We start from the raw sequence: 12,302 nt of genomic DNA on the forward strand, positions 1-12,302 counted from the left end.
TCACATCAAGCTGGTAGAGCTGATAATTTTAATATAATAAATAATATGTGAACCTGTCATTTCCACGCTTCAAATACAATGAGTCAGTAGCATAATGGCTATTTTCCACTTGGTATAAATATTAAACTAATCTATAAACCAAGGCACTCTTGGTTTTTTTTCCTGAATATATTCAGGTATAGCTCTGGCTCTGTAGGCTGAATCTAGGCTTTCAGGGGCAGAGATGGCCTTTTCATGGATTGACAGAGTGATCTGGTTTGGAAGCGACCCTTGAGACCGTCTAGTTCCAACCCCCCTAGCACTGGCAGGGACACCTTCCACTAGACCAGATTGCTCATGGCCTCATCCAACTTGGCCTTGAACACCTTCAGGGAGCAGGCATCCATGACCTCCCTGTGCAGCCTGTCCCAGTGTCTCACCACCCTCACTGTAAAGAAAGTCTCTCTAGTATCTAGTCACACACTTTCCCCGTGGTGTGTGTTAAATGCCTGGTTCAGTGATCTGCTGGAAAACTGAGGCTCTCAGATGCCACCACAGTACGAGAGGACAATAAATGCTACTAAAGAGATTCACCTTTGCCACAGCCACCACTGAGTTTTGTACCATTTGCTTGTGACTTACATTTCAGCTGTACTCTAGCCTGCTTAAATATGTTAAGAATTATCCTGAGGGACCCCAGGAAAATGCAGTCATGTTTATTTGTAATTGCTGCAAAATGGTTTACAAAATTGTTAGTGTCTTCTATTACGCCTGCTACTGAAGCACTTGCCTGTTAATTAGAGAAATTTCAGCTGTCATAGGTGGCAATTATAGCTTCTGTATCAGTGTCTGGTATGAATAGTCAATGCGAGCTGATTAATATGCATGAGCAGCAGTATATAGCGTGTGCATTGGAGCACAGTGCTGCAGCCGGAGCGCAGCGGCAGAGGGAGCGCTGAGCGCTGCCAGGGAAGCGGGGAGAGCACGGAGGGAAGGAGGGACAGAGCCGCGCTGCTCCGCAGCTCCCAGGGTGACAGCCACCGCCGCCAGCCCTTCGGTCCGGTCCAGCCACCCATCAGGGCTGTCAGGGATATCTGCATGCATGCCTGCTGACAGGCTGCCGTGGCTGCTCTGCTGAATCGGGAAGGTTTTCCTGCCACTTACTTAAAAATGGGATGCAGTTTGTGCACTCTGCAGAAGCAAGAAGAGCAGTACAAGTTACTGTATGAAGTTTGTCAGGTAATGAATTAGATTTCCTTTCTAAAAGCAAATGTTCTCTTTCAGGCTTGTGAGCACTAGTAGTGAGAGGGGAAATGGGATACCAAAAGCTGCTTGCACAAGTGGAAATGAAAGGGAGCTTGGCTGATTGGAGGTGTGTGTGATAGTGACTGTGTTTTCGCAATGTACCATCCCCTTGACGCTTGCAGGACATCAGTTACTTAAATGCATGCTGTTATACAGCAAACTTTTTACAGAACTTTCCAGCACGATATGAAACTCTGCTGTTAATTTCTCCAGAATGGGTTAAGGAAAACATCTTGATGAGGACTGTGGCATGGTCACACTCTCTTTGAACAAGTTAGAAAAGACATGCCAAGGAGGGGTTTGGATCCGAGTACACACAGGCTCTTCCTCCTGTGCAGTGCATTCATTCAGTGCTCAGTCTGGTCTTTTGACATAGTATCAATTCCTATCCAGTTGTTGCATACCCTGCACTAGCATGTGTAGAAATACCAGCTAACAGGCTGGTAGATTTGACAGCTCTTGACACATCAAATTGCTCATATTAAGCATCTGATAAGTTTCCTAAAATCGTGACAGCACACTGACCTCTGTTATAAAAATATTGTTTCTTGTTTCTGCTTTTCCTTCTGTTCTGTCTCTGAAATGTCTCACTCTGAAGCATGAGTTGGATCAGAACAGCATGATGGGACCACGCAAGGTGATGGCCAGGTGTATGAGGATATAATCCTGCAGGTCTCTTTTGAATAATCATAGGCAGGTAACATATGGTTAAGCTCTGGCAGCGGGAGGTGGGTTGTCTGAACAAAAATAGCAGATAAACTGCCCAGCTCCTTCCAGCTGTACCTTGCCACCTTGCTGTTCCCGAGGCAGTTTAGAATAGGTGACAGCTACCTCCAGTCAGAGGAGTGTGACATTTCCCAGCGCTGCCATGTCCAGCGCTCACCGGCAGAGGGAATTGCTCCATGGCAGAGAGGAGGGAAAGCAATCCTGTGGTACTCAATGCTTTATAACACCTGCATCTGATCCCAGACACCCATCTCACTGACAACAAAGTGAATAGAATATGTGGTTTGTATGTTATGCTAGCAGAGAAGTGATGAAATTTTAAACACGTAGTTTTGATCTGATTCTTGCTTGCTCACCCAAAGGACACTGATGCTCTGTGGAAGGGAAAAAACCTGTGAGAGCAAATAGGAAGACATGTTTACTGTCACTTCTATTTATACTAACTCACTTCCACTGCTAAGCTGCTATGCATGTGATGGTGGGAAGAATTTTAGAGCAAGGTGATCAGGTTTCTCGGACATTATTCTGGACTGAGAGCTTGTTTCAGATGCTGCCTGCAACAGCAGACCTGGTGCCAGGTATTGTTTGTGTGAATCCTCTGTTCAGATCAAGCAGTGGCTGGGGTAATAGTTACTTATTCCCCAAGGTCACCAAGTTTTCCTGCAGCCTGGCTTTGAGAACTGTCAGCGAATCACATGCAGAAGTGCAACAAGCAGAACAGGCAGCCACAATTTATGCATATTTTCTTGATTAGGAAGCTTGTCTATTTTTTTGTTGTTGTGAAATGAAGGTAGCAGAAAGCCTTTGCAAGTTACTGACATCTTCTAACAGATGCAGGACAACATTCTTTAAATACATGTCCTTAAGATCAGTCACAGGAACAGTCCCACTGATACCCGAGATGAGTGAACTATCCGGTGCTGGCTGCAGGTGCAGATCCCTGGCACTGGTTTGGATTTAGGAATCATCCTGCAAAGTGCTGCAGCCTTGTTTCAGCAGCATGTGGAGCACAGTGCACAGCCTCGTGATTAACTTTAAGCATGGGAGTCCTCTGGGAAACGTGGCTGGAATACCCTTGGTTTCCAGAGTGGGGAGAGGTCCATATAGGAATCCCTGTAGAATTGGGATTTCCAACGTAGTATAACCTGAATTATTTACGACTGTAATCCCTGAGTAGTCCAGAATGTAAATTACTGTGCAAAATTATTTTAACAAGGTACTACTTTGATTTCTCTGTTCCACAAGACAGGAGGGAGGGAATTCTATGGCTTATGGAGGACGTCAGGATAATTAAATGTCACTATAACTATAAAAATGCATTCTCATGTAACCTCCACATAAGAGCAATCACTTAAAATTTAATGGTGGAGAAGATGAAGAATCATTGTCATTTAAATAACAACAGAAGTTTCAAACTATGGTAGCTGTAACAAATACCTCTTAGAGTGGCTTTATTTTGTATCATCCATGTAGCTCTAATATCCTGGGATAAGGTGACATTGCCAGTTCTGAGAAAACTAAAAGAAGCTTTCTTTTTAAAGCCTGAATTAGACAGAATTTGCATGACTTGTTTTTTTAGGAAATACTGAACATTGTTAGAAATAAATCCCCTTCAGCCTATTTTTTTTTTTTAAAGATCATGCCTCTGAGATGCAGGAATTCAGAAAACACTTGCAAGAATTAATAATAGCACATAACTGCACTTTCTCTGTTAGGCCAAGAGCTTTAGCGTGGCTGGGAAATTAATGCTTCAATAAATTACAATTCCAGAAGGTCCGGTACCTCTGGCTCCATAAGTCCTTATAACAGAGAACACAAAGAGGATCAAATATACCAGGGCTCAGGCTTTATCCCTTCCTCATCCATAGATAATTCAAAGAGATCCTCTTCATTAAGGGCTTTGGCACATTGCCTACAATTTCTTTTTGGGCCGCTGTGAGCTTAATGATGCAGAACAATGGTCTTCCCTCTTGTTGAACACATACCTTATTGTACCTTTAATCACATCATAAAAACCAAATTAAGACACCTTGTCATTAAAGCCTATTGGAGCTGTGCATATCAATGCTTTGGATTCCAAACACAAAGGGGACGGTGGCAGTTTGGAATCTTGATGCCAAATAGTGTCACCAATGGTAAGCAAGCCTGTGGCAGTGCAGAATGTCCTAGGTCTATCCTGAGGCTTACCTCCCAGCTGCACGCAGGATATGAAATGAAGTAATCATATGCTGTGAGGTTTGGGGGTTCTAGTTAAGTGGAAATTGTCTTCAGGAGATTTGGAAGGTTGTGAAAATGGAGCGAGAAGGGGGAATAATGAAAATTTAAAACCTGGGAATGAAAATTTAAAACCTGGGGTCTGTTTTAGATGTTTTCCAGTTTGCTTTTCTCAGTGTCATCAGCTTCTATAAAAACAACAACAGAAACAAGGGCTTTTCCTGTTGGAGAACAGCTCCTCAGGGACCAAGAAGTAATCTCCCTTGAATGAAAATTGCAGAGGAATGAGACAGATAAGGTAGAGCTTTTGAGTTTGTGAAATAAGATCTTTTTTAAATAAGACCTCAAATCTAAGAAACTTTCTGAGCAACTCTTTCTCTCTAAGTGTGTGTTCACACCCAGCTTGGGAGGTAAGCACACACACAGTGATCTTTTGCTAGATGTACACTTAGTGTTTCCAAGAATAAGAACACTGAATTTGAAATCACATTTCATTCCTGCATGGGCAATGCTCAAAGCTGTTCCCTGGGATTCATGATGATGGAGTTCATCCAGTTCTCATTCTGGGAAGATACCATAAAAACAACTTATCAAAACTGGCCCTTCCAGCTGAGAAATCATGCGCTAAGTGAATACAGAAACCAGCCCCTTCCTCCAGGCTGTCCCTCCAGGACGAGGATAGAAATGCTGGCAGGAAATAAGCTCATACTGCCGCTGCCCTTGCTTCAGATCATTCGAGGTTGGAAGATTCCTGCCTCTGTGATTGTTGTGCTGGCACCTTTCACAAATACTAAAGTTCATATATAAATACACAGTTGATGTAATGATCTTTTAGTAACTTGAAAGCCCCGTTCACATGCTCATGGCCTCTTTCTGAGGCAAGTAAAAATGACAGCCTTGGTAAAAACAGTAGTTGGGAAGCTGAATTTGTCTTTTAAACTAAGTTAAAACTTGATGTGGTCAAGGTTGCATAAGCACCAAGGTCAGCACACAAACTGCTGTGCTAATGAGAAGACAGTGGCGATAAGAAAGCAGCCCATGCTGTATTTCATTGGCAACTTCTAGCAGCATCACTTGTGAGATTATTCCCTCAGCAGGGCACACAGACAAACCAGTTACACTGAGCTGATCACTGATACAATTCCTTTCACCATTAGAATTCCATTCATGTCTTTAGACATGTACAAATTAATCAGTCATTAAGAAAGCCTGATTCAAGAAAACAGCCTAACCAGGCTTAAACCTACTGAGCAATGGCGTAATCCTAAATCAGGGCCAAAGTGAAGCTTGCCAAATAAACATTCAGCTCAAAAACACATTTCTAATCAAAACTGTAAGATTTGGGAAACAAAAATAATTGCCTCTGTACATATGCTTTTCACACCCTCCAATTTAATTGGGCAGCCAGAGAATTAGTTGGTCTACATTTCAGTAGTTTTCCATGTTGAGATCAAATCGGTTGTGCCAATTATAGTAACCTGGTGTATTTGCAACAGGCTGTACGGCTTCAGATGCTCTGTGTGGACAGCCTGTGCTGCAGCTGAAATGAAGTACAGCACTGAAGTTATATTCTGTCACTTCACTACCATTAAACTTGACCTCAATAACAGTTGTGAACCTAACTCGCTTACTTCAAAGTGGGCGTGTGTTTGCTGAAACAAGATGTTAATTCTGAGAGCTTTGTTCTAGACAAGGTTTTCTACTGCTGAATTAGTTCAGCTGTAGAAAAACTCTGCTTGACAGGCTGGAGACTCATAATCTTCAAAAAAACGGTCCTTTAATGATTGTGGTGCCTGTCTGTGGCTCAGAAGTCCCCTTTCTTAATTAGACATTTACCAGAAACTGGCAATTGAAATTTTCCTCTTCACTTGACGATGAATAATGCAGTGCCTCTGTTAGGATTGCTCTGAAAAATACTCTTTTTATGGCACGGTAGAGGGATATATTGACCATTAAAGGGACATAAATACGATGTGATACGAAATAATCAAAACACCTAATGGTCACCTGTGATATAAATGGATAATCTGACCTACAGTACCCATGAAATACCTCACTCCTTCATAATAACCTCTGACAGTGCCTTTCTTCTTCACATCGAGCAGACAAAATGCTTAGCCACAGTATGATTTATTTGGGATTTTTTTAAGTGATAAATGATTGAAAAGAGGAGTTTTGTAATGCTTTACACTTATACATCTGTTTAATGCTATGAAGCAGGTGGCAAGAAGTCACGAGGGAGAAGGCACTAGGGACAGTCACGCTGTGCTTTGCTGTCACATGTCAGATGTGGGCTGGGAAAAGGGAAACATATGGAGTGATGAAAAAGTGCAGATTTAATAAATGTGTTCTGTTGTGTTCATTAGTAATGAAACAAAAGGTCAGGCTTGGTTGTCGCTAGGACAGGACAGCTCTACGTGTACGCATAACTTGAGACTGCTCCTTTCAGAGAATTGGTGGGTAAATACAAGCAGGTCCTGCTTAGCTTCCTGAGCTTGGTAGTTGAGTTTGACAGGAGGGTGGCAGAATAAATAATACAAGAGATGCATAAACTTTAAACAAGGCTACAACATTCACTTCTTTAAAGAGTGGCATGAAGGAAGCCTTCTTATTTACACAGCATATCCTCAGGCAAAGAGGCAGAGGTCACTATCTGAAACAAAAGTGGTAATCATCATGGCAGTGCTTTCTGACTTGTGTCAATGCAGTGATAATCATGGACATGGACACGTTATAGGTGATTGGACACAGTGTCCACTGACACAGATACTGGGCACTTCTTCCCTTTCCATGGTCTAGTTGATTGATAGGGCTGGGTGATAAGTTGGACTGGATGATCTTGGAGGTTTCTTCCAACCTGGTTGATTCATTTCCAATTGCTGAAGCAACTTCTGCCTTTACACTCAGATACCACTTCAGCTGTGTTCAGCAGTGCTCTGTGGCTCAAACACTACCATCAGACTCCTTGGGAATGCTGAAGGAACAAGTGTTCCACTTCACAGAAGGAGTAATTGTACTATTACATCAATTAAAATCATGTTGGTTTAAGCATTTTTATGGATCAAGTGTATTTACACTGAGTAAATTAGCTCCTTCTACAGCATTTCAAAGAAAGTGATTGTTTGTGTGTTGCAAGATCATAGCTGATAAGAAAATGTTTTCATATCTGGCAGAGTTGCTTGCAGAGTACAACAGAAGCTCTCTCACCTGACCCAAAAGAGTCAGTGCAACTTCATCAGTTCTAGCCAGAAAAAGGAAAATCAAAGTTATCAGTAGCACACTATGAGAACTCTGGGCCATGGTCAAGCAGAACAGACTGAGAGTAGACAGTCCTGGTGGTGGTACATCCACCTACATGATTAGTTTTCTTATCTGAGAACACTGCCATACTTTTGGAAAGAGATGACCCAAGGTGACAAAGCCTACTCTGCAGGTTCTAGGTAACTACAGAAGCAGCAGGTCCTCTCTTAACAAACTCCCTCAGCACTGTCACTGCTGCTGGCATCCCAGATAGCAGCACCAGGTGTTTTTTTCATCTTTTCTTGAAACCAACTTCAATAATCCTGCTCAACACAGATTACCTTCAGAGCTATCCATAACTGCTCTTTCCCTGTCTTAAAACAATGAGACATTTGTGGAAGAAAGGACAGAGCAGGAGGATGGACTTGAAAATAACAAATGATGCAGAAATGGGAATGTCATGAGTTAGAATGGTCTTAAAGACAGTGTCTTGGGGATCAGTGCTGAGGTTGCAGTTGTGGTGTGTTCTCATGTGACCTTGGGTAGATCACTAACCTGTTTTGTGTTTCATTTTCTCATCTGTACAATACTCCTTTTGTCTGTTGGTTTGGAGCAGGCTCTCCAGAGCAGGCACTGCCCTTTGTTCTGTGTTTGTGTAGCTGGATATGCTTCTCAAATAACATTAGTATTATTTAAAGGCCTGATCTAGACACTGGCTTGTACCACTCTGATTTTAATGGAGGTGTGGTGTTAACTGTCAAGAGACTGTCAACTGGAAGGTGCTGGGAGGGCATAACAAGGGAAAGATCCCTCCAGTTATGTCTTTGACACCATTCTCAAAGCACCCTCTGCATGCTGCTGCTGGAGAAAGATGACTGGACCTTTGGCTTGATTCAGCAGGAGAACTGATCTCTTAGTTACTCCCTTTTAGCTTAAGTCCATGTAACATTACACCTTCAACTAGACAGATTAATCTTACACTGTTACTATCACTGTGTATTTTAACCTTAATACACAAACACATAGCTTTTCAAGTTCTCATTCATTAAAAAGAGCTGTAATTGCTGTACTAGCCAAATACAGCAACATGGGCTTTGCCTCCTGGCAAGAATACATTTGGGAAGGGCAAGAGCATTTCCATGTAGTGTCTCAGCAGAAGCAGCCCAAGGTGCCACACATGGGCAAGTCCAAAGAATGCAAGTGGCTAAATTCTGCTCATTAGTAATTCATGATTATTTATAGCTGTCATTTGTACCTCACTCAAATAGAATTGATAGGCTCCCTCTGGGTCATGCTACTGAAATGGCAGAAAAGAGTCCTTAAAAAGGGAGGGCCTGCAAATTTCTGCCTGTGTTTTGTATGGGCACCAGGGCTACTAAGCCATGAGCAGAGAGACAAAAGATCACTTCTTTAATGCTGACAAAATAGGAAGTATTTCTGCCCTAGTAGAAAGGCGTTTAATATGAAGCATCTCTGCCCTAGTAGAAAGGCATTTAACATGATGAATGCGTGTTTAAGGAAAGAGGGCTCCAAGTAAACTTTGCTTAGAGGAAGTACAAGAGTCTCAGAAGCCCCAGCCTTAGTCTGCATCTCTTTTCACTGAAGCAAATGATAAAATTCCCTGTGGTTTCATTTCCAGTCATGATATGCAGAAGTGGTGCCTGAGAACCCAGCCCAAAGCAGGCAGGTTTTAGTATGCCATGTACAGTACCAGCACCACCTCATTAATACATAAACCTGCTAATTACCAGCAGAAGAAAAATTCCCTTTATTTCAAGTGTCTTTCTCTCAAGATTTTCCATTTGGCAGTTAAAGATTTAGGGAACAAATGTATTCTGTGCTCTTAAGGAAAGAATTTTTCTTTGGTCTTAACTATTTTGTCATGGATTGCTCCCAAGGCAGAAGGGAAATGCACACACATGGAAACAGTCTATTACTAAACAATATAATTCTGGGTTTTTGAAAAAGAGAGAGGCTGGCCATATGAGGGAAATAAAAGAGGGATTAGATGGAGCTGCAAGAAGAATTAACCTATATTTTGAACCGTCTTTCTCCAGTTCCTGAGGAAAAGGGGGTTTAGAAAACAGGCTTTTTTGCTGCTCTAGTTTCTGTTTAAAAATCTATTAAAAGTTCTGCTGCTTTTTCTTAATATGCAGACTCCTTAAGAACTTGCTAAAGAAGTGAATCAGACCATAAAGAGTGTTCTAAATGGAGCACAGACGGCTGTAGTCTAACAGAACTAGCATTTTTATGGTGCACTTCCCAAGGATTTGCATGAATTTCTACAAAGAAAAGCTGCTTACTCATTCTAAAGCAAAAAAAAAAGTGTGTGGGTTTTTTCCTCTGTGACATTTGTGAAGCACAGAAGAACCAGCAAGCTGTACAACGCATACAAATGTTTGCCATTCATGACATCAAACCCATAGCAATCAGTCAGACCTGATGGATGGAAAAATAATTTTCTTTTACTGAACCCTTCTAATTTCTGTTGTGCACTACCAACACCCAGCAAACAATGTTACACACTGTTTAAGCAAAAATAAAGTACAAAATAATTCTAACTACACAGAGCAAACTTCTATTGACAGGGATTTTCTGGCTCTCAACTTTGGAGTTAACTCTTTCTGCCAATGCCCAGAGTTACTTCAGCTGTACTACTGTAAATGAAGTTGGTACATGCTTGGATGTAAAACTCTTCACCTACATTCATTGCACGCCCAGCCCCATTCTCTTTGCAGACTTCTTTGTAGCACAGCCCTGTCTGGTTGCCTTTGCATCACCTCTTCAGGGCTGCCTGAAGCCCCATTACATAAATGACATTTATGTAACAGCACAACTGTGTGCTTACTACCTGATTAAAATATTTTCCTCATATCTCAAACAAAAATCAGAATGTAGTTTTAGTAACAATTCTGTCATGCCAGTCACAGCTGCAAACTCCCAGTGACTTGCACAAAAAGTCCAGCCCTGTCCTTGCAGTGTGAGGCTCAGAAGGCTCCCAGCCTGCAGACACTGCACCAGCTTTGACCTCAGGAAGCTTTGGTCTGAAATGAACATTGATTGATTCATGTTTATTTTTCTCACTGTTTACTTCTTGGAAATTAGAATTAATGAAACCCCCATGGCAGAAATGAGAGCTGAAGATACCACTTCCATTCATTTCTTTGGAGGGGCAGCCCATTTGGGTTTGTGTCATGGCCTCCCCTGTTATACCCCACTGCTGCATCATCACTCTTTGTCTCTATTACAAGTACACATCATGTCTTGTCTTAATTGAGCATGACAGCATTTCCCTTTCCATTGCCACAGTTGGGCCATGCCAGTGGAATGCTGATGGCACATTCAGCTTCACAATGCCTTGCTTTACTATTGGACTCCGTTTCAGTCAGAGCCTGCAAAGGCAAAACTCCCAGTCACTTTAGTGAGCATCAAATCAAGCTCAGGTGACTGTTCTATTTTCTTTCCAAGTATTAAACTTCTAGGAGACACAGACCTCCCAGGCAGGATTATGGCATGTTTATCCATACATTTCTTGCTGCCTTTACAACATAGATTTTTAGATAGTGTGCTCACTGCAGCCTACTTCTGTGCAAAAGAATCACAGAACATTAGAGGTTGGAAGGGATCTCCAGAGATCATCGAGTCTAACCCCCCCTGCCAAAGCAGGATCACCTAGGGTAGTCTGCACAGGAATGCATCCAGGAGGGTTATATACAGTCTATTGTGAATTACTATGTTATAAATTAATACTTTAAATACAATGCTATAAATTAATACTCTAAATACTATTCTATTTCATAATCATTACATAATTTCCATTGTAAAATTTCAAGCATCTCTTCCATGTTTACTGTATGGTCTGAATTCAAAGTACTTTAAAAGTACTATTCAAAGTATTGGGTGTCCCTGCCCATGGCAGGGGGTTTGGAACTAGATAATCCTTGTGGTCCCTTCCAACCCTGACTGATTCTATGATTCTGTTTCTCTCTCTGCCTCATGCAATTCCTAAGCCTGCTGTCTGGCTCCACCACCAATTTCACCAAGGTCCATTCAGCTCAATTTAACTACACATACTCTGATTGAACTGCAGCAGCTTTCTCCACATTCAATGTATTTCCAGTGCAAAGAAGGGCCAAAAAGGGAGCATTTCAACATTTCAGACAAGTTAATTTATCCATCTTTTATGCCATGAAAGATCCCATTGTCTCTGTCACATGGCATGTAAGGTTCTGAAGAAATTATGCACGTTTGTAGGTTTTGGCAGTCTGCTGAAACATTCATCTGCATGGATTATTTTTTCTCTTCTTCTTCTGTGTTATTTCAGATGTAACTATTTATGAGGAAGAGTTTTGCTGAGCACAATTCAGCAGCAACAGGAATTAAGTCAATGATTATAGAATTGCTTTTCCTTTTTAACAAAGTGAAAGTGTACAGATATATTTAGTGGGCTTTTTGGAGCACTGGGAATAATTGTTAAAGCACTGGGAATAATTGCTTGTCAATTGTGGTAAATTTTCCAGAGAGAAACTAAACATCTTAATAACATCAATTTGTTAGGGCTTCAGAAGGACTCCAGATTGCCACAAGTACTAATTCTACACAGACATGAAGATCATCCCAGTTTATTTTTGATTCTGCATCATTTCTGTGTTACTTTTTAGCTCAATTATAGAATCAAAGAACAGTTTAGGTTGGAAGGGAACTCAAAGATCATCGAGTTCCAACCCCTTGCCATAGGCAGGGACATCTCCCACTAGAACAGGTTATACATAAGCAGGCTTCAGAACTATTAATTTTCATTATCCAAATACTTTAACTTTCCCACCCTCTACAGAGAT

The 12,302-nt window shown here is 41.6% G+C and overlaps 1 protein-coding gene and 1 long non-coding RNA gene across 4 annotated transcripts in view; one reads left to right on the top strand and one right to left on the bottom strand.

Annotated features, from left to right (window-relative positions):
- The window catches only part of PDZRN3 (PDZ domain containing ring finger 3), a 159,694-nt gene that overhangs the window by 122,481 nt on the left and 24,911 nt on the right, over positions 1 to 12,302 (top strand). The window contains exon 1 of one of the 2 annotated variants that reach the window (XM_064156189.1): positions 943 to 1,218. The exons of the other annotated variant lie outside the window; for it this stretch is intronic. Within the exon in view, the coding sequence (XP_064012259.1) occupies positions 1,150 to 1,218 (69 nt within the window). The 5' untranslated portion in view covers positions 943 to 1,149. Of the gene's footprint in view, positions 1 to 942; positions 1,219 to 12,302 lie in introns of those variants that run through there. 2 annotated transcript variants of the gene reach the window in all.
- LOC135182292 (uncharacterized) overlaps positions 1 to 12,302 on the bottom strand; it is a 109,495-nt gene that overhangs the window by 7,250 nt on the left and 89,943 nt on the right. Inside the window, exon 3 of one of the 2 annotated variants that reach the window (XR_010305148.1) lies at positions 680 to 1,170. The exons of the other annotated variant lie outside the window; for it this stretch is intronic. This is a non-coding gene — a long non-coding RNA (uncharacterized LOC135182292). Of the gene's footprint in view, positions 1 to 679; positions 1,171 to 12,302 lie in introns of those variants that run through there. 2 annotated transcript variants of the gene reach the window in all.

This window comes from Pogoniulus pusillus, chromosome 16 (assembly GCF_015220805.1).
Source record: "Pogoniulus pusillus isolate bPogPus1 chromosome 16, bPogPus1.pri, whole genome shotgun sequence".
Lineage (NCBI taxonomy): Eukaryota > Metazoa > Chordata > Aves > Piciformes > Lybiidae > Pogoniulus > Pogoniulus pusillus.